This window comes from Adiantum capillus-veneris, chromosome 29 (genome assembly GCF_014529385.1).
Source record: "Adiantum capillus-veneris isolate H3 chromosome 29, ASM1452938v2, whole genome shotgun sequence".
Classification (NCBI taxonomy): domain Eukaryota; kingdom Viridiplantae; phylum Streptophyta; class Polypodiopsida; order Polypodiales; family Pteridaceae; genus Adiantum; species Adiantum capillus-veneris.
The window spans coordinates 36583862-36605527 of record NC_140959.1 but is presented as its reverse complement, the minus strand read 5'-3'; the positions used below and the strand labels follow the sequence as shown (position 1 = coordinate 36605527).

Genomic DNA, 21666 nt, shown 5'->3' with positions numbered 1-21666 from the left:
CATGTACCTTCATTCACAGTGTTCATCACTTTGTTTGTGTCCATTGCACTCTCTCATTCAAGGAAGGGAAGGCTCTCCCTTCCGTAAGTAAAAGGAACCTTGATCACAGTTCGGAGCACTCATCTTGAGCAAAGTTCAACATTCACTTCCACTGCACCTTACAATATAACCCAGATAAGTAACTTCAGTGAGAAAAAACTCAGATTTCTTAGCTGCAATCTAAACTGACACTCATCGAAACGGGTTAGTACCCTTTCGACATCCTTTTCATGTTGTTCCCACGATGCAGAAAAAAATGAGAATATCATCAAGAAAGATGAACACACATACACCAACCATATCGTCGAAACGGCCTACCATGAGACGATTAAATATACCCACGGCACCTGTCAATCCAAAAGGCATAACCACATACTCCCATTGCCCTCGCTCTGTGAGAAAAGCGGTTTTGAAGATGTTGCCTTTGAATACCCATACCTGATGGTATCCACTCTTGAGATCTACTTTACTGAAAACCTTTGCCCCATTGAGCCTATCAAGGATATACTCAATGCGAGGCATCGGAAACTTGTTCTTGACGGTCATCTTATTCAATGCCCTGTAATCAACACACAAACGAGACGAACCATCTTTCTTGCGGACAAACAAAATAGGAGCAGCAAAAGGACTTACACTCGGACGTATGAATCCTCGAGCCACCAACTCAGTGAGTTGCCGCTCTAACTCTTCCTTTTGTGTCTTGTTCAAATGATAGGGAGCCTTGCTGACAGGCTGTGTCCCCTTCATAAGCTCGATGCGATGGTCCTCCGGCCGCTTGGGTGGGAGACGAGGTGGAAGATCATCCTTCAAAAAGAGATGCTTGAACTTGGTAAACAAATGTGAATACCTGTTTGGAGTGTGAATGCTCTGGGAAATTGGAGTAGCATAGATAAATGCCGCTTGTGCTCCTCGTCGTAATTCATGCTTTACCTGCACATGAGAACCTCCCAATCAATAAGAGGGTTATGCTCACGAAACTATCTAATGCCCAAAAGCATATCACATCTTGAAAGAGGACACAAGAAATTTCCTATGGAAACCAGCTTGTTGAGCTGTAAACAACACATCAAGGCACTCTTTCGTGATGAGAGAGTCCATACCGGGAGCGAAGCTAGACACCTCGAGAGGAGATGTCTGACTAACCTCTAGGCGGGCTCTCTTAACAAGAGAGGCACTAATCACATCATGCATACTGGCTGGATCAAACAATATGATAAAACGCTGACCCTTTACATGACCATAATACTTCATGAGAGACTCATCAATGTGTGTGTTAGAGACATGAGAAGATTCAGCTTGGTTCATTAAAGTGCTTGTGGTTGCTGTGGGTGCCTTAGGTTCTTTAGGTGGGGCTGTCTTAGGGCAGGCCTTCTTAATGTGACCCTTGACATGACATTGATAACATCTACCTTCCTTAGCATAAATCACTTGTTCTTCAGCCATTATGTATCCTCCTATAATTCCTTGTGCGGCTTTTTCATCCGGGGTTAGCTTAGGTTTTGCAGGTACTTTAGCTTTACCCTTAGATTTATTGTTAGAGTTCTTTTCTGAAGAATTAGAGAAAGATTGGCTAGAAGAGTTACCGTTCTTACCATTCTTACCGTTCTTATCATTCTGAGGGTTCTGAGAAGTCTAGGAGGTACTTTGAGACGACTTGTTTTCCTTGGGCTTGCCCTTGTTGTGCTTCATCTCTTGGGAGAGAGCAATTGCTACCTCTTTGTTGAGATCCGAGGGGTCGAAGACTTCTACATCAAACTTGATATATTCGTCCAACCCAAAAAGGAAAGCCTCTTTGCGCTCATCATCCGATTTTGTGTAATTGTGTGCCGAGCTGCAAAACACGGTTAGAAAAAGACATGACTGGCATACCATTGTGCTTGAGATTGTGCCAATCCTCTTTCAACCGCGCTAGGTGATGTGGTGGCATAAACCGCGCCTTGAGCTTGTCTTGGAAGTCGGCCTAATTGAAGGAAAGGGGCGCGTCTTCGTCGGCTTCCTCTAGGTGCGTGACCAACTGTGCCTCTTGCCATGCGTGGTACCAATTAATGGCATCACCGGCAAGGTACATGGCTGCCGTCAAAACCTTGCTATTGCCTGTCTTCTTAGTTGTTGCAAAATAAGCATTAAATTGATGCAACCAAGAATGAATAACAATAGCATCCATCTTACCATCATACTTATTGAAAGTCAACTTCTATGTGACTGGGTTGTTGGAGTCCGAATCTCGGCTTGCGTCACTTGATGAACCACCAACACCTTTGGCCGGCTCGGACTTCGAGGTGAGAACCTGTCAGATCAACTCTTGCATGCGTAGGTCTCTCCGTATCTTACGCTCGGCCTCCAAGGCCGCTCGTCTTTCTTCGGCCGCTTCGTGCGCTTGCTCACGCTCACGCTCAATAGTTGCCTGTCTTGCTTCGGCCTCCATGAGCGCCTGCTCACGCTCACACTCCATAGCTGCTTGTCTTGCTTCGGCGCCAAGCGCGCTTGATCGCGCTCACGCTCCAAAGATTCCCTTCTTTCTGCTTTTTGTTCTTTTCGTTCCTCGGCCGCCAAGCGTGCTTCGCGATCCAAGGTTTCTTGTCTGTTTTGGCGTTCACGCTCCACGGCTTCCTGTCGTTCTGCTTTTCTTTCTTGTTGTGCCATCGCAACGCGATTTGCTTCTTGTTGTTGTGCCATCATGTATATCATCGACTTGATCAAAGCCTCCATAGGAGTTGGTGCAATATACATTGAAGTGGTGGGTTCTTAAGTTCAGGAAGAACTTGGGTTCTTGTGGTTCCTTGGGTTCTTGTGGTTCTTGGTTCTTGAGGTGCTTGAGTTCTTGAGGTTCTTCTTTCGCTTGCAATCCGTGTTTGAGAAGGATCTTCTCTTCACCCGAGCTCTTCTCTTTTCCGCGGGCGCACCCCTTGGCTGCCTTGCGCTCACACCAAGGTTGCTTTTTCCCACCTCACGTCGATTGGCCGGCCGCTAAGTGCACAGTCCGCTCTCAATGAGTGAAAAGAGAAACAAGGGGAGGTTGGACAAGCCCTTCTTTCTTGGGTTTCCTGTCACTCTTCAAAAACACAATTAGGAACCTCTTGGGTTACGTGCGACCACAACAAGCAAAAAAATAATTCTTGTGGTTCTTTCCTTGAGTGATACAAAACACTGCCAAAGCTCTCATACCAATGTAAGGTGCAGCGGAAGGGAAAGTTGAACTTTGCTCAAGATGAGTGCTCTGAATTGTGCTCAAGGTTCCTTTACTTACGGAAGGGAGAGCCTTCTGTTCCTTAATGAGAGAGTGCAAGTGATCACAAACAGAGTGGATAAACACTGTGAATGAAGGTGCTGAGACTGAGAGATAGAGAGAGAAGAATACGACACAAGAAAGTTGTCAAACCCTCCTCCAAGGGCCCCTCTCTCGATGGCGAGAGAGGTCTATGCCATTGATTGCACAAATCTGATACAAGGTGGTGATGGTGTGAGTCTAAGTGCTTCTATGTTGAAGTCGACGGTGCGGACGACGATGACGAAGCTAATGCTGAAAACTGAATGCTATGAGTCGGTCCCTGTTGCACCAAGTTGGGGTTGATTTGTGTACTTGATGTCTTGATGGGAAACGTTGCTTTAGGGCTGGCAAAAACGCTGCTACAGCGTGGCAAAAACGCTGATGTAGACTGTTGAATCTGCTGCTAATTTGGGCTGAGACTGTTGGACCGATGGGGGACTGAAAAACGCTGGCTAATGGGGCTGAAAAACGCTGTTGATGCAGGCTGTCCAAAAGCTGAATTGCTGCATGAAAAACGCTGATGTGAGAGGCTTCAAACGCTGATATGCTGGGCATCACAAATGTTGAAGTGCTGCCTTAAAAAACGCTGGTCAAAGGGCTGCTGAAACGCTGGCCTTTATTTGTTGGAAAAACGCCAGGCCTTCAAGGTTCTTGCTTGAGAGAGAGAGAGAGAGATGCCTGCTGCAAGTCACTTGCCTGTGCACTTCTTCCTCTTTTGCCAGAATTCGCTAGCACTAGGTTTTCTTTTATATTGCCTTGGCTCATTTGCCCTACCCAGTTCCCAACAAAAGTCACTTAAAAATAATAAGTGAAAATGGCTAAAATAGGGAAAATAGGTTTAATGCATTGGAAAATGCTCCCGATGGATTCTGATGGTAATGTTGATGATCATGCTGTGTGCAACCAGAGGATATGCATCTACTCTAAGTGCCTGGGCATGCACGATCTGCGAACAGACTCACAAAAGTGCCAAAACACTTCCTAAGCTATGCTAACTGAACCCTTGTCATGAAGTAGCTTGTCCACATGCACATAGGGTTAGATGTGCACGTGACACCCTCTCTCTCTACCCATTTTCTCAACTGCTACTCAAGGATGGATGCGTACAACCGTGCCAATGTGTGTCCAATCATGATAGTGCGGTAGTTCCGAGGCTTCATAGGGTCTGCTGACTTGAAGATAGGTACAATCGTGGACAAACTCCAAGTATCAGGTAGGCTCTCGCACATGGCACGGTTGAACATCACTGCTAGAAAGCTCTGCAAGCAAATCTTTGGCATATATAAAATGCTCTGCTACCAGGCCTCGGATCATATGCTCTCCTAGTCTTCATCCTATCAATGGCTTTCTTTACCATCTCGGCGGTAAAGAAAGCACGTGTGTGGTCATGGCTCTGGCGGATCTGGAAGAGGTGGCTGCCTCGAGATGGTGTAGAGAGATGATGCATATTGACCCCATACCTACATAGAAGTGATGACCGGTAGGGGGGAGTGCTCATGGAAGAGTCGCCCTGCCTTGCATGAATCCTGGCTCAAAAACAAATGATATAAATCTTGCTAACGTCGGCGCTGCCCAGGCTCAGTGTGGGGGTATGCCTCTGCTGTTGCATCATGTAGATTGTAGTGTCTCTGTCAATATCATTAGGGCCAAAAAGGGCCTCAAAAAGGGTTGTGTAAGGAATTGGTCAGTTTGTTAATTAGTGGAGCATTTGATGGTCAAAACGGCTCCAAATTTGATCGTTTTGGGTATTCAAAGCATATCTAGAGCATTTAAAGAGTATCTTGGTACAGATCTTAATATAAAAAAAAGATGTCATTTTCACACAATTTTCTCCCCTACTCAACCTATTTTATTGACTTGGCGGCAAATACAAAATTTTCACTTTTGAATGATGGTTTTCCTGACTATTCTTTCTCTCAAGCCATTTCATTAGGCTCTCTTCACCCTCACAAGCTTTTCAAGCTCTCTCTACCTTCGCAAGAGGACGACCATTTCTGGTCTAGCTAGAAGGACCACTGCGATTTTGCTCTCTTCACCATTGCAAGAGAACCACCATTTTGTTCTCTTTACCCTCGCAAGCCTTTCTCACTAGTTTTGCTTGGCTAGAAGCTCACTTCAACCTCACAAGTTTTCCCATCATTTCTACTCTGCATGGAAACCATTTTTCTCCCCTCACCCTCACAAGATTTCCAAATTTTCTCACTAGTTTTGCTCTTCGTAGAAGCTCACTTCAGCCTCACAAGCTTTCCAAACTTTCTTACTACTTCAGCCTCACTTCAGCCTCACAAGCTTTCCAAACTTTATTACGACTTTTGCTCTGGCTAGAAGCTCCCTTCAGCTTTTCCCACCATTTCCACTCTGCCTAGAAACTCATTAAGTTGTTCCATATGGAAATCAAGCTCAACCAAGTGTAAGAAACCGTGAAGGTTATGTATCACCGTGAAGGTTATGTGTCAAAGGCTGCAGGCGTCTGAGCTCAAGCATTACAAAGCCAAGGGAGCAAGCAAATGGATATGGACAGAAGTCAACTTGTATCCTGTTGATCCATGAACTGGAAGGTAAATAATTTTTTTTTGAAGCTTTACTCTCATAAATAGTTTTCCATGGTGGCCATCTGCATTTGGAGAAGGATCCAACTATTTCTAAGGGGATAGGAAATGTTTTGAAGGATGCTTCAATAGGAGGTTTAAAAGCGAAAAGATTCACTCAGTTTTCTCTAAGTTGGAAATTGGATCTCATTATATCCTGCAACATATGCTCTATCTACATGGACCATATTTTGCAAAACAAGGGCCCATTGAAGTCTCATTATCAAGCACAAACTTCATTTTCCATATCAACAAGAAAGGGAGGATGACAAAGAAGAAGCAATGCACTAAAATAACTAATCAGTCGGTACCAAGGGAGGCAATTATAGAGGATGAGATCAAAGAAACGACAACAACCACCTTGTTGTGAACATCACAATCATTCCAAGGAGGAGACTATTTTAAATGCAAAGTTAAAATATCATTCCTTGCAAAACACTATCATTTTAGCAATATAATTCCTTGTAAATTTACTTTAAATCTCCTTGCAAAACATTCATTTTCACAATATAATACCTTGTAAAGTTACAACATATGTTCCTCTAAACATTGCAACACCATGATTAACACTTTATTTCCCCTTTGTCACACAATCATTTTACTCATCTATAACTCCTAAGACAAGTTTCCTTTTAATTATTCTAACATTTGTGTGAGATCAAACTTGAGCTTGAATTTTGTTCACTCTTCTATGTAGACTTCCATGTGACCATGATCCTATAACATGACATTTAGAAACCATTGGCATGGACCAGCATTATTAGAAGCTTCATCACTCTCGAGCCCCTTTTCCTTTAAGCCATGTTAATAAAACTTTGTTGCTTCAGCTCTTTTGACTCAACTAACTTTCAAATAGAGCAAAATGACAAAATTTTAACATCGCAGATACGTCCAAAACCCCGGAAACGACTGGCTATATGCCTCCTTCTGACACCCGGAGAGGTCGGTATGGCCAAAAAAGGCCTCCGGAGGCACTATCCCGTACTGTGCGAGGAGAGGGGTAGGCACAGTACGGGATAGTGTCTCCGGAGGCCTTTTTTGGCCATACCGACCTCTCCGGGTGTCAGAAGGAGGCATATAGCCAGTCGTTTCCGGGGTTTTTGGGCATTTTGGACGCATCTGTGATTTCAAACAAATAATATAGGTTTTATCGGTTACGAGTATTATATATTATAAAATAGAATTGAGTAATTTTGTGACTATGATTGGGTCCAATATGCTTAATAGGTCTGTATATAAAAAGAGATCTATAGTAGGCACGAAAGGTGAATCTGTGAATGCAAATAACCCACACGTCACGATTGGGGTAATGAGATTCTAAAACTGTCTTGTTGTGCAAGCAAGACATAGTGTGGCACCAAATTGGTGCCCCAAAAATGACCCACACAACATGAGGGTTAGGGTAGTGAGATTCTAAAACTACCCCCTATCCCGTTGTGCAAGCAAGGCATAGTGTGGCACCAAATAGGCCTTTTGCTAATAATATCTTGTACGTATGAGAAGAACCATAGGAATCCAAATAATAAGGTCACTCAAGATTTTTTTGCATGGTGCGTGCATGGAGCCAAAACGACGCGATGAGGGGGGGGAGTGACAAGCTCTATGATGCCCTGCCCTCTTCGCGCAGTGTGGGTAGGAGCTAAAATGACGCAACATAGGGAGTGTCAAAGTCTCTGAGCGCTTTTGCACATGATTTAGAAAAACCTTAGGAATCCAATTAACAAGGTGATTCAAGGTTCTTATGTGGTGTGGCCGCAGAGGTAGAACAACATGATAGGAGGGTGACAAGCTCACACATGACAAGCGCAGTGTGGGCAAGAGCTGAACCGGTGTGATAGGGGGAGGAGTGAAAAGTTTATTGAGTCCTTTTGCGCACGATGTGGGTACGCTACCGAAACGAGGCGAGTGGGGGTAGAGTGACTAGATCAATCAAGCCACAATCGCACAGTGTGGTCATTGATACAAAACAATGTGAGAAAGGATGTCTTCAGGTGTGGTCCCATGTTGATGTAGATATTATGTATGCACGTGATGAGTGCAAGCTCTTGATGTGGTGCTTAGAAGTAGAGGGTAAGTGAAAAGTAGACATTAAAAAAAATACGGATTAGTCATTAATAGGTGTCATCATCATTGTTTGAAAAGGAAGATTTTGTATCTTCTAGCTTAATATTGTACAATATCAAATAGAAAAGAACACTTGTACATCAGGCCCAGATTATGATGTTATCCATCAAAAACAACAGGAACGCCATCAAGTATAGGCAATTCAGCCAAATGAAAGTGACATTTAGACGTTTCCGCTAAAGTAGAAGCGCAAAAGCTCAAGCTAGAGGAGACACGGATGCCATACTTTTGTATACGTGTCAAGCGAGTATTGGCCTATTTCTTAATCGGCGGATTACCAAACAACCCTTTTTTAAACGTTTTTGGCCCTAACAATAAGTGAGCTCCCCTAAAGGTCTCCCCGGATCCTCTGTGCATAAGCGTCTGTAGATACCATCTATGTAAACAGAATCAATCTGTGAAGTAAAAGTGTATTGGGTATGCATAGGTGTCTGTGCCAATCAAGCTGTGCTGAACTGGAATGAGATGGTAAACGTGAGGAGAGCATGATCTACTGCTACCCCAATAGGGCTAGGTCCGACTGTAAAGTCCTGAAAGAGGGTATGAAACTGGGCTGAGCCAAAACATAATCCATTGTGTTGGCCCCATGTCTATGAGGAAAGCAAGTGAACCCGCTCGACACTGGAAATTTGTGGAGGCCATTCAAGATGGCCAGTCCATGAGCAGTCCCCAAATCTGTCAGATATCCCCCATATCTAGTATGCTCTTCATCTTGCGAACACGTGGCCAATCCGATATCACTGACATCCAATTCCCTTAACATTTCCTCTGAGATATCGTAGAAACCTGTCTAAGACTGACCCGTCTTGGCATTGAAGTCTCCCAAAAGAATGACATCTCCATTCCTGGAGAACTCCCATCTGTTCTCATCCAATATCATGTAGGGGGACTCCCCCTAGGGCGATGCATAATGAGATGTGCTGGGGGCAAAATAGCATATTGCAATGTAGAGTGTGTTGTAACTTGAGCTAGGGCGGGTGGAGCCGGAGGATAGCCATGGTGTGGTGCTGAGCAGCAGAAGACGAGAGAGAGAGATTCGACACAGTTTTTGTGAAGTAAAAGAACACGCTACATTAAGTTTATTGAAGGAAACCTTTACATAGCCTTTTGAGGTTGATGTCTACCTCACCTTTTCAACATGCAAACTCAACTAATTTGATGGCCTATAGCGGTATGCTTTGAGTCCTGTTCTCACGGGCTAACCGACATGGGCTTGAACCCAACAATCCCCCCCTCAAGCCCGAACTGGACAAGCAACTCATGATACCTCGAGTTTTTGGTATACTCGTCAACCGTGAGTATTAGGTTTTCTCACAACCAAGGATTTTTGGTTTATCCATAACTTGGTGCTAGATCAGTAACCCTCCCTTGAACAGATAGGGTGTAGGCGAAATATGTAGCTACCAAAAAATATTGGAGTTTTTGGTTCACTGCCAAACCTTCGGTTTAAGGTGTACCCAGTAACCTCATGAGAGTGCAACAAAAAAGGGCTGAGAATTGATAAAAATTGGGAGGTCTTACCACTTATTTTTGTGGCAGTGTCTATAACCCGTACAATTTATTTTGACTAAAAACAACATGAAAAGAGTTGATCTAATAAATTTCCTCATCAACAGAATATATTGGAGATTCAGTGTCTCCCTCAACCACATGAATTTGAGTTTTACCCTTTTGAAAGCACTTATTTGACGGATGATTTGTTTTACCACAGTGAACACAAGGATTTTCTTGAAACAGTTTTTCGTCTGATGATTGTTGCGTCCACAAATGGCACAAGTTCTGGTTCCATTGAATGGTCGAGATGAAGCTGCTATAGTAGCAGCACATTTAGTGATTGCATATGCACTGGAAGTATCAGAAGAATCGGTGGGGGATACGGCATTCGAGACTATATATGCACTGGGAATAATAGTAGAATTGGTACTAGGTACCCTGCGTTCTTCTTCCTGCAATGAATTGATGATACCATCCAAGGAGGGCAGCGGATCTTTCTCTTTTAAAACAGTAACAATCTGATGAAATTTGTCAGTCAAACTTTTTAACAAAATGGCTATGAGATCTTCTTCTGGTACTGAAGCTTCGACATAAACAAGTTGAGTTCTAATACTCTTCAGTCTATTGGCTAAAGCTGCAATATTTTCATCTTCACGCATGCGGATGGAATATAATTCCATTTTTAAACTCATTTTTGAATACTTAGCTTTGGCACCGAAAAGCTTCTCTAACTCTATCCAGGCAGCACTTGAAGAATCAACATCGTCCAAATAATGAATAAAATCGTCTTCTAAGGAGGTTAGGATAATACCAAAAGCTTGTTCGTCTTTCCTTTGTAGCTCAGTTGATAATGCCCTTGTAACTGCAGTGGATGTTCCAGATTCGTCGGCTGCGAGAGGCTTGACCACATTCCATAAGTTTTTCCGCATCAAATAGCCTTTAACTTTGCTCTGCCAAGTGTGGAAGCCGGATCCATTGAATTTGTCGACTTTTGATGTCATATTGAAGTCTTTAAGAAGCTTGGTAACGAGGGTGGTCGTTGTTGGTTATTGCACATATAGCTCTGAAAGCTGGTGAGAGCGTAGCATCATATCAAAAGGACGCTCGTTTTCAGCCTTGAGTACCAACAGAGTGGCCTCCTTGTCTCTGCTCTCACTCTAACCCACATATATCTGACCTGCTCATCCCTCCGAACAATACGAATGAGGGATTACAACTCCTCCTTGAATAGGATAGCCACACCTCCTGACCCTGTCCTCTATGCGTTGATCCCACTTCTTGCCTACAAGTAGTCTCCCAGTGGTATCTTGTCACTCTAGGTAATGTGCCACCAGGAGTTTGATGCGTTTCCGAGTAAAAAATAATGTCTCTTACCTTAAAGCTATCGTTAAATGCGCCTACATCTAGCTTCATTGATCCGTTACAATTCCATGCTGCCATTTTAAGGTTGGTCCCATAGGTCTCGCACCGTCATGCGATGCGTTTTTCCAACACACTACTCTCCCTCCCTCATAGAAAGCAATTTTTCCTTTCTCCCTCGCTGCCTTGATCTCTGGCATTAGCTCTTGCATGTGTGCTACCTGTATTAGAGTGAGGTCATCATCCAAAAATATCCCAATTTGCTTGAGTGTTGGTCTCTTCTTCAGGAATTCCTTCCTAGCTTAACGTCTTCAAAAGGCCAAAATGACCTATGAGACCAAACCGTTACAAATTGGTAAATCTGATATATGTCTGGGTACAAAAAGAAAAGAGGTACTAAGAATAAGTGCTACTATCTAGCTGTGTGGGGTAAGTGTGATCATTGATACAATGGGTTCCCAATACAAGAGGGTGATACAATGGGTGATGAATCCATCCTCATCTATACTCTGGGTGTTGAGCCAGGATGGCTCGAATCCTTTGCTGTAGTCTCCGTCGATGGTGTGAAGCTCCTCTCCTCAGTCGAGGGCGTCTCGATCTCCCTAGCTCCAATGCTCGGTCAAGGAGAGTACCGCGGGTGCGAGTATGAGCTTGAGCTTTGCCATGGTGGCTGCTCCTCTACCTGTCTAGTGCCTTGTATGAATAAATCAAGGTTTTGTCTCTGGGACTGTTTCTCTCCAGAACTCCTCAGTGAATTGTCTCTGTGTCTGTGTATTTCAAGTAGATACAATACCACACACACACACACACACACACACACACACACGCACGCACGCACGCACGCACGCACGCGCACACACACACACACACAGAGAGAGAGAGAGAGAGAGAGAGAGAGAGAGAGAGAGAGAGAGAGAGAGAGAGAGAGAGAGAGAGAGAGAGAGAGAGAGAGAGAGAGAGAGAGAGAGAGAGAGAGAGAGTCTCCACGGCACGACAAAGTTTCGCGTCCAAAAGCATTGGCCCCACAGACTGGTGCCCCTTTCGGTATTTCTTTATTATTGATTATATCAAGGTTCAACTCCCGAGGGACCTCCGCTCTCAAACTCTGCGGCCAGATGCTCTGCGAATTGAGTTCCCAAGGGCTCTTATAAATAGCTCAAGGGTGCCCAAAAGCAGAGCCCCAAAAGCATCACTAAACCCCAAAAGCGTCTGCTCTCAAAAGCTAGCGCTGAAATTAGCCAGCACAATTTGCGGAAATCTGTACAACCTGCCATGTCATCAGCACAAAACACGGGCGTGCGTACAATTGCCACGTCATCAACGCGATTCATGAAAAATCCTTGGAGAGTTCAAGCTTTGGGTTTTTAGGGTTTTTGGCCCCACGGCCGGTGCTCGTAAGTTCTTCAAGGTAGTCGGTTCAGTTTCTCGTCCACTCGGCCGGTCATGCCACGTCGTCACTTTGTGACATTCTCTTCTCTTAATCGCCCTCGATTACGCCTGCAAAAACAGCCAAAGGACAGAGACTTTCTTCAGTAGACAATGACTCTATGTACTCATGCACCGAACTCCACCAATCCAGCACTTCTACAAAGACATCAGTCACTGATCAATCACATTTTTGTCGAGGGTCTCAGATTCAAATTTTGATCATCGTAACCATTTAGCAATCACATCCAGACCATGCCGATCTTTCACGGATGTCTTGATCTACTAAATCTTGTTACTATTAGATTCATATCTTTTCCAGTTCACATTTCAATCAAGCAAACCATGCCCATGACCATCCCCACAAGACAATTCATCCACATAAATTTCCAATTTGAAGTACTTCTTCCATAAAGTCATACAACAGAATACTGTCAGCCTGTTAGTATCCTTGAAATCACAAAGGAAATCAATGACTTTATTGCATCTGGGTTATCTCTTGTGCAGTCCCGGAGTAACTCCCCTCTTGTGCAGTCCCGGCTGCACCAGATTCAACCCGCAGATCATGGGGAACTCTTGGAAGAGTTGAAGCTAGACCAAAAGCCTCAAGGTAAAGTTCTAAAATCGGAGGAGTATCTGCTAGGTCCTCCTCCATCCACTTCGCATCCAATGCCGGATAATTCTTAAACTTGACTATGAACCGCCGTATCACTTTACCTTTCACTTTCCTTTCCTTGTGTCCTGGGACCTGTGGGTAACTTCGCTAGCCTCTCCTGTTTATTGGCACATCAGTCTCAATGGCCGGAACCCCGAGACACACTATCATCTGAGCCCCTTTCTTCTCCGGAGTTATCTGATGAACTTGCATCTGGTTCCCTTAGTTCGTTGGAACCCTCGGATGCGCTATTATATGATTCTCTTACTGTCCCAAAATCCTGTGACGAGCCGTCATCCGGTTCCCCTAATTCATTCTCCTCACCGACAGACTCTTACCTTGTTGAGGTGGATACTATCCTATCCATAGGATAAGCCAATGAGCAGACATGCATTCCAAATTCTTGCTTAGCATGTCCCATAAGTCTCTGAATAGAGTCAGACTTTTGGTTTAGACAATATCCTCTAATCTCTTTTGGCAATTCACAGCAAAACCTCTTAATCTAGTCCCTCAAAAAATGAAGACATTGGCAAATAAGTATCCCAAACCCTTTGGCAGTAGTCATCCAATGTATCTTTCTTAATCATTCTCAAGTGATGCCAAGCCATGATGACATCTCTTTCATATTCGTCTGATATCCAAGTTGACGTGAAAACTTTGAATTTTAACCACGTCGTAGGTGCTTCTCTGCGTAACAACAGAGTAGACCACCATGTCTGTGTATTTCCTTTTAAGTAAGATATTGCCCTTCGCACCTTGGAGTGTTCCATGAACGTTGCAACCTCCAGAAAAGGCGACTTCAAACTGTTGTACAAACTCAAGGGCTCGATGGGTGTTTGTGTAGCCTGAAAATGTCTCAAACCTGACGGCCTGACCCCCTTGAACTCCTTGGTCTTCTTGCTCATCTGCTCACTGTGAGAAGAGGATGAGCTCTCCTCTTCCAAACTGCTAGATGGCCTCCCATGCCTTCTAGATTTTTTCAAAAATCTGCTTTTCTTGCTTTTTCTCCGCTTCTTTTGCCTTTTCTCATCCTCTCTGGAACTAGAGGAGGACGAACTGTCAAAACTCTTTGAAGATGAAGAAAAATATGAGTCATCCTTGAAATGAGCACGCTTCTTGGATTTGCTTGCCACCTCGATACTCGACTTCCGGCCCAAATAATCGGGAAATCCACCGATCTCCTCTTCTTCCGAGAGTGCTTCAAGTCTTTCATTATCTTGTTCATTTTCTTGTCAAGAGCTCTGTGCAGCTCTTTCTGTGAGTACAGTTTCCTTTTTTCTGCACTCATCTGTCCTTTCAGTTTTCTCCCCGACGTGTGAGGAGAATTAATGGCCTCACGCCATCTCGAGTGAATCTCATCAATTGGGTAATCCTTTAGGTGTTTTGCAAATCCTGGGTCTCTGGAGTACTTGATTAGTCTTTTCACACACGTGTCAACCTGCAGTTGACGTTTGTACTCCGCTCTGGAAAACTTCCCTGCCAAAAAATTTCCCAGCCAAAAAATTTCCCATATCTTCATTCTTTTCTTCAGTTCCCATATTGGATTTCAAATTTTCTTTGCCGTCCCACCGAGAGGTGTTATCTTTGTTGTAACATTCTTCGCGAGAACCCATGTGTACTCTTGGGTTCGTTTTGGCTTATGCCCTTTAAGACAGAGCGATGAAGACGGGAGTGCGCTTGATGCGTAATAATGGACAAAGGGTGGGAGTGGCTAGTAAGTCCGAGGTCGGGGCACGAAGATCTCCTCAAGAATCTGTGTGTGCTGCAGAAGGGATCGGATCCTCCTGAGCTCTGATACCATTGTTACAAGCTTGGACACTCCAAGCGAGAAATCAATAGCAACACACGAACAAAAATTTTAAAATACTAAACTTTTGTGTGTGTGTGTGTGTGTGTGTGTGTGAGAGAGAGAGAGAGAGAGAGAGAGAGAGAGAGAGAGAGAGAGAGAGAGAGAGAGAGAGAGAGACGGCAAGAAGCACTGGCCCCAAAGGCTTGCGCCCCTTTCGGTATTTCTTAATTATTGATCACATCAAGGTGCAAATCCCAAGTGTCCTCTGCTCTCAAACTCTGCGTCCAGATGTTCTGCAGAGTGAGGCCCTAAGGGCTCTTCTAAACAATACAAGGGATGCCCGAAAGCAGAGCCTCAAAAGCATCAGGTTCAAAAGCATTGAACCCCAAAAGCGTCTGTTTCCAAAAGCTAGCGCTAAAATCAACCAACGTAATTTGCAGAAATCCGTACAGCTTGCCACGTTATCAGTGCAAAACATGGGCGTCCGTACAATTGCCACGTCATCAGTGCGATTACGAAAAATTCCTCCAGAATTCAAGCTTTGGGTTTTTGGCCCCATGGCCGATGCTCATAAGTTCTTCAAGTTGGTCGGTTGAGTTTCTTGTCCACTTGGCCATTTCTCTTCCATTTGGTCATGCCATGTCATCACTTTGTGTGAGAGAGAGAGAGAGAGAGAGAGAGAGAGAGAGAGAGAGAGAGAGAGAGAGAGAATTTTGCTACTTCTCTGGAGTTCCCTCCTCTCTACAATTTGATACACTCAATTGGTGCCCTCTTGTTGGTTTTGCTCCATGGCAGCCACCATACTAGCACTGGGCGCCGTGATGGTGCTCCTGCACCTCTTATGTGGACATACAATTTGACAGCAGAAGACCTTGCTAACATTGAGATGACTACTTGACACTACTTGGGATGGACCTTGATTGGGCGCGATGGTAAGACTCCCCCTCACGCGCCAGAGTTCGTGAGTGGCTTCAGTCTGCACTTGGCGGTTTCGAGGGTAGCATTCTGGAGCTGATCATGGGCCGTGGCATCTTTTTGGTACAGCTTCAAACGAGCGTTGTTCTGAGCTGCTTCTCAGCCGATCTCCTATTTTGGTTGGGGCCCGCTTGTTAGCTAGATTTTGATGTTGAGAAGTTTGATTGTAATCGGCTTGGACACTCCAAGTGAGAAATCAATTTGCAAGTTAGCAACACACGAACAAAACTGCAAATAACTGAATTGAACTTGAATTGAGAGGGAGAAGAGGAGAGTCGAGACTCGACACGGAAGGGCGGAGTACCGTCCCTAGGCTCACTGGCCCCAAAGGCTGGTGCCCCTTCTGCCGTTTCTTTATTATTGCTTCATAATAGTACAACTCCTTGAGGGTCCAACTCTCTCTGAGACTCTGCGTCCAGGGTCGACACAGTTTGGGGCCAGTGCTCTCTTGGGGTGGGACTTAGCCACTCCGTGTCTCGTGTGCAGTGTATCTCTTTTCATTTTAGTTGTTTTGAAGTGTCTAAAGTCTGTTCTTTTCCGTTGGCACGTGGTGCCCTCCCGTTACAGTTAGGCCCCTCAGCCGGTGCTCCTTAAGTTGGCAGGGGGTTAGGTTTTTAAACCCCAACCTCTTAGGCCTCTCCGCCACATCTTCTGGGTTAGAGGTTTGTAACTCTAACTCCTTGTTCTCTTGGCCATTTTCTCAGGCTGGGCACGCCACATCACCAACTTTTGACATTCCTCCCTCCTGAACTAATTGTAATCGCCCTCGATTACGCGTGCAAAACAGCCAAAGGACAAACACTTTTTTCAGTAGACACTAACTCTATGTACTCAGGTACTAGACTCCCCATCAGCACTTTCACAAAGGCATCAGTCACTGATTAAATCACATTTTTGTCAAAGGTCTCATATACAAATCATGATCTTTGTAATTGTAATGTGCAGTGGAAGTGCTCAAGGATTTAGCTCGGGTCTAGTACTCCGCACAAACACAAAGGACACTTTACTTCACTTGAAAGCATAGTAACAAGGGACGATCTAGTACTTGTCGGTGTCGATGACGACGACGACGACAAGGCTATGGCTGAATGCCAAAGGGGCTAGCAATGTCGATGGCTAGAATATGCAACCATGACGAGGCTAGGGGCTGAATGCTATCGCCGAGGACGAGGACGAGGACGGGCTGAAATTTGCTGCTGTTCTGACTGAAAATGCTGATGATCAAGGGCTGAAAACGCTGATCATAAACGTTGGGTCATGTTGCGAAAACGCTGGAGATCTGCTTGGTCATGCGGGTACCGTTTGGTGCTACTCTCCCATTCTTGTGGTGTCTCGAGCGCCCAAAGGGCTCCTTATATAGGTGATAAGGGCTGGGTCGAGCAGGGCTCGCTGAAATCCCACGATTTGGAATGCCAAGGGTCACTTTAATAAATCAATGAGTACACAAGAGGTGGTTCACACGCGGTAATGCCTGTAGGCTAAAATGCTATATTATGCAAGAGAGGTTATGCAACTATGACCGGCCTGGACATGCACGTTCTGCTAGAGGCTCACAAAGTGTCAGGCTAGGTCCTAAGCTAACAACTCATGCTAGACTGTAGCTGAAGCATGTCCATGTAGCGGAAGTGAAGTGCACACGTGACAATAAGCAATCACATCCAGACCGCGCCGATCTTTTCATGGATGTGTCGATCTACTAAATCTTGTTATTATCAAATTTGTATCCTTTCATTTCACTTTCAAGCAAACCATGCCCATGACCATCCCCACAAGACTGTACATTCACAGGGCATGCAGTTCACAAAATTAGACACTTAGTTCACACTGAACACTGTGTTTTAATTATTCAATATAGCCATCTCATCTAGTCCAGAACTCTTGATGCATCTAGATCCTTGTGTAGCCATCTCATCCTTGCGCAACTCTTGATATATTCACAACAGTATCCAGTCATGTCATCTAGATAGAAATCTTGATGCACTAGAATCACATTGCTACAAAGTATTAGAAACTGTTCAGTTATCTTATTTGAGTTCTCAGCACCCGGTTTGATGGCAATTTCGTGGTGGGACTTCTCAGTTCTTTCATGCAGAGACTCGCCAAGTCACATTTGGAGCAGGCTCTTTGGGCTCTGCGGTATTTAAAGGCGACCAAGTCATTAGGCATTCACTATGCGATTGGAGGTACAAACTCCAAGATCATTCTTTGAGGATGGAGTGATTCAGTTTAGGGTGAAGATCCAGGTGGACGACGATCGACTACAGTTTACACCTTTTCTTTTGGCTCAGGAGCAGTTTCATGGAGTAGCAAGAAACAACCGACAATTGCCTTATCCTCCACAGAGGCAGAGTACATGGCTGTTTGTATTGCTACATGTGAGTCAGTGTGGTTACAAAGGCTACTTTGGGAGATGGCTCGAACATTCCTGGCCGTTTCAAGGGGTGGACTGGCTTACTTGTTTCTCTGGGTGATATTAGCCGTAGCCTACTATAGTGGAAGGGCTGCTCTTAGAGAGATTGCGATTCTCCTCGGACACTATGGACTGTGTATGCCTTGCCCCATAACATCACAATAGCCAGACTAAGTGTCCTTTTGGTTTTGTGAATAAAGTTGGTGGCCACCGATCTTTATCAAGCTTGTATCAGGAACTTGAAATAAGATCTTGTAGAAGTTTTTTAATTTGAGTATACATTATATGTCAAAATTTAATGTAAAATATGATGCTCATGGTGTTTTATGTTTTAGGATATTGCTAGTGTTGTCAAGTTAAATATATTCTGCTGGTGGATGCTTTAGGTGCTCAAATTGTAGATTGTTATGCTTCGTCCAGATAATTCTTTTATTTCATTTCTTTCTTAAGCGTGTATGTATTGTTTGATTCTGTTTTTTGTGCCCTCTCATAGCTTGTAAGCTCATACTGCTCAAACCTTATGAAGGTGTATAATTTTTTTTCCTTATTGCTGGAGTTAGGGTTCCTTAAGGACCAACTCCGTGAAGCATCCTCCAGCCATGCGATTCCCAAGCGTACCTCAAAGAAACCTCCACGTCCTCCAAGGAATGGAGTGCTACTGCGCTCAGGCTCTTATCGAGCAGTTCGCTTCAAAACCACCACACGAAGAGCTATGGTGGACACTGTTGGAATGAAGAAGAACAATATGCGCAAGTCTACTTCAAATGCCACTTTCATATGGGCTTTGATAATTACCATCTGTTTCGTTTCCATCATGGTCTTTCAAGGTAATGTTACATTATCATATGGTGGCAGTTTGTTGTGTGGTGTGTTAACTTTCAAGGGTACTTTCTCAGCCTTCTCTGGAGACGACTCCAAGCGCTCAGTATTGGCAATCGAGGGCCAAGAACTCAGAGGGGTAGTCTTCATGTCACCTTCTAAAATGTGAGTTGAGCTTTTCCCTTGCCGAAGTAAAATTGTTCGAAACACAGGCTTTCTTTTTATGAAACTGGTAGAATACAGCCTTCTCACAAGCCATGTGTTTGTTTTTCGTAAATATGTGAGAATATATTGACAAAAGAAACTTTATACATCATATGACATCACGAGACAGACCGCCGATGTGTGTTTTGCAGTGTTGGTTTTTAGTACAGGGGCCCACTTCTTGAAGTTAATAACGATTATATTCAGGCTTGAGGACTAGCCAAGGGACGTTATCACGAGAATATAGGTCTGTCTTTAGTGGTAGTTTGATATTTATTATGGACATCATGGAGCAAATTGTCATTCTAACGACTCCTCATGAAAAAGTAAGAGACAGGATTTTAATTATTACATGACCTCCAAGTTCTAGCATCTCCATGGATGTGGAGCAAGGCTTGGCCGTACGAGGTGTGAGCTTTGACAAGTTAACCAGAATAAGAGCCAACATAAGAGCCAACATAGAATATATTGCATCAGTGCTTGAGAGAAACTTTGTTCCAAAAACTTGGAAAACCTACATTGTAGACGTGTATTGACATATTTAAGGCCTACATTTCTTTAAATTTTGTAGGCTTTCTCCCTTCAAATTGAAAATTTAGAGGTAAATTTCAAAATATTTGTAGGTGGAACTACATGAATCCTAGGGTTTTTTTTGAGCACTCGTTTGCATATGCAATTTATAGGATTGAAATGTTATTTCAGAGGAAACAAATACGATCATCATAAGTTTTGCACAAAAAATTGTTTGTGGTGCCATGGCACGAGGGAGAGCCAATATTTTCTTCTTATATTTACAACATATCTAATATCATGAGCTTGACACTATCAAAAGCCTTGGTTGAGTTGCACCTACTTGCTTCTTCAAATTTTCTTACTGAGTAAAACCTGCATATTCTGAAGTAAAAAATGTGCTATCCTTTAGTTGTTGACTCTTGTGTATGACAAGATGTTTGCAATAGATGATGGCACGGCTTGAGAGAGAGAGAGAGAGAGAGAGAGAGAGAGAGAGAGAGAGAGAGAGAGAGAGAGAGAAGAAGAAGAAGAAGAAGAAGAAGAAGAAGAAGAAGAAGAAGAGAGTTTTAACGTCGTAGGAAACTATCCCAAGAGACCTTAAAGATCTATCTGAGGAGGAGAGTTGAACTTAAAACTTGTTATTCAAGAGGGAAATGGCATAACCAGTCTTACCACGCTTGGGTGATAGAAAGGTTATACCATTTTCCTCTTTTTATTAGCACAAACACACACACATCCACACACACACCTAAGAAGAAGAGAGTTTTAACGTCGTAGGAAACTATCCCAAGAGACCTTAAAGATCTATCCGACGAGGAGAGTTGAACTCAAGACAAGAGGGAAATGGCATAACAGAGAGAGAGAGAGAGAGAGAGAGAGAGAGAGAGAGAGAGAGAGAGAGGGTCTCTCTCTTTTTATGCTTCATTGCATGGCATGGATAAAAGAAGAAAACCCGGTTTACACGGGCTCAAAAAACCTCAGCATTAACTCCCTTTTCTTGGAAGGCAGGGCCAAAAAAAAATACATTACCATGTTGTTAATATACTGTTTGATTTCTTGCAAAAAACACATTTTTGGAGGAAATGTGATCTTAGATGCTTGGATGTTTTTTGGCTTTTTGCAATACATATAAAGGCTTGATGTTCAAGTTCGCTATACAGTAGCTCACCCTTCCCTCAGACGCCAATGTGGATCAATATACTGTGATCATTAATGGGCATGTCCGAAATGATATTGTTGACACTCTTGTTTTCAAAGAGCTATATATGTATTTAAAATTCTCTCAAGCCACTCCTTCCTTTTTGACAATACATCTGCATACTGTAGAATACATAGTAAAGGTTGTTTAAAAATCCTAAGCCATATCACAAAGCTTCTTAATATACACTTAGCAAAGATGGAAACAGTTGTATTTGGCACTACTAAATTGAATTGCTTGCTATCTACAGGGGGCCTTCCGTATGAATGAACTAGTTAGTGCTGTAGACCATGGAGGCTCATCGCTCATGAAATGTGTTTCAACTTAAGGCATATCGTGTATGGTAATGCCCATGAAAAATGATCACATGGTTATGGCTAAGGCTTTTTGTTGTGCTCGATGTACATATTTTTTTCACGAGTTTCGTAAGTACATCATGATAAGCTGCTCATTTTCACAGAAAGGGAAATATAAGCCCCAATTATCTGCAGGAAGACTAAGACAACTAGTTTACTTTTGGCCAAGTTATGTTGCCAGGGCCATATCACTTGCGTGGTGGTATAGCTCATATTAATATTTGCCAAAATCTTGGAATGTTTGTATGCAAGGTGCACTAATCTTGAAGGTGAAAGAGGTAGGTGTAAATCCTCATCTTTTGCAAATTATATGTAGGTGCAAGGAATTGAAGGTGTCATAGCAGTCTTAATAAAAAGAAGCATGAAATTGTAGTGATAAGGTACCTCCCTTGAGATACAACAACAAAAGGTGTCTAGTGCAAGTCATTAATAGGAAATGTTCTCATGGAC

General features: G+C 43.6%; 1 protein-coding gene across 1 annotated transcript in view; it reads left to right on the top strand.

Moving 5' to 3' along the window:
- The window catches only part of LOC147419046 (uncharacterized), a 59519-nt gene extending 38169 nt beyond the window's left edge, over window positions 1–21350 (top strand). Inside the window, exons 2-4 of the mRNA XM_086505699.1 lie at window positions 18687–18953; window positions 19023–19110; window positions 21111–21350. Of these exons, the coding sequence (XP_086361825.1) occupies window positions 18687–18953; window positions 19023–19110; window positions 21111–21126 (371 nt within the window). The 3' untranslated portion in view covers window positions 21127–21350. The remainder of the gene's footprint in view (window positions 1–18686; window positions 18954–19022; window positions 19111–21110) is intronic.
- Window positions 21351–21666: the final 316 nt, after the last annotated feature.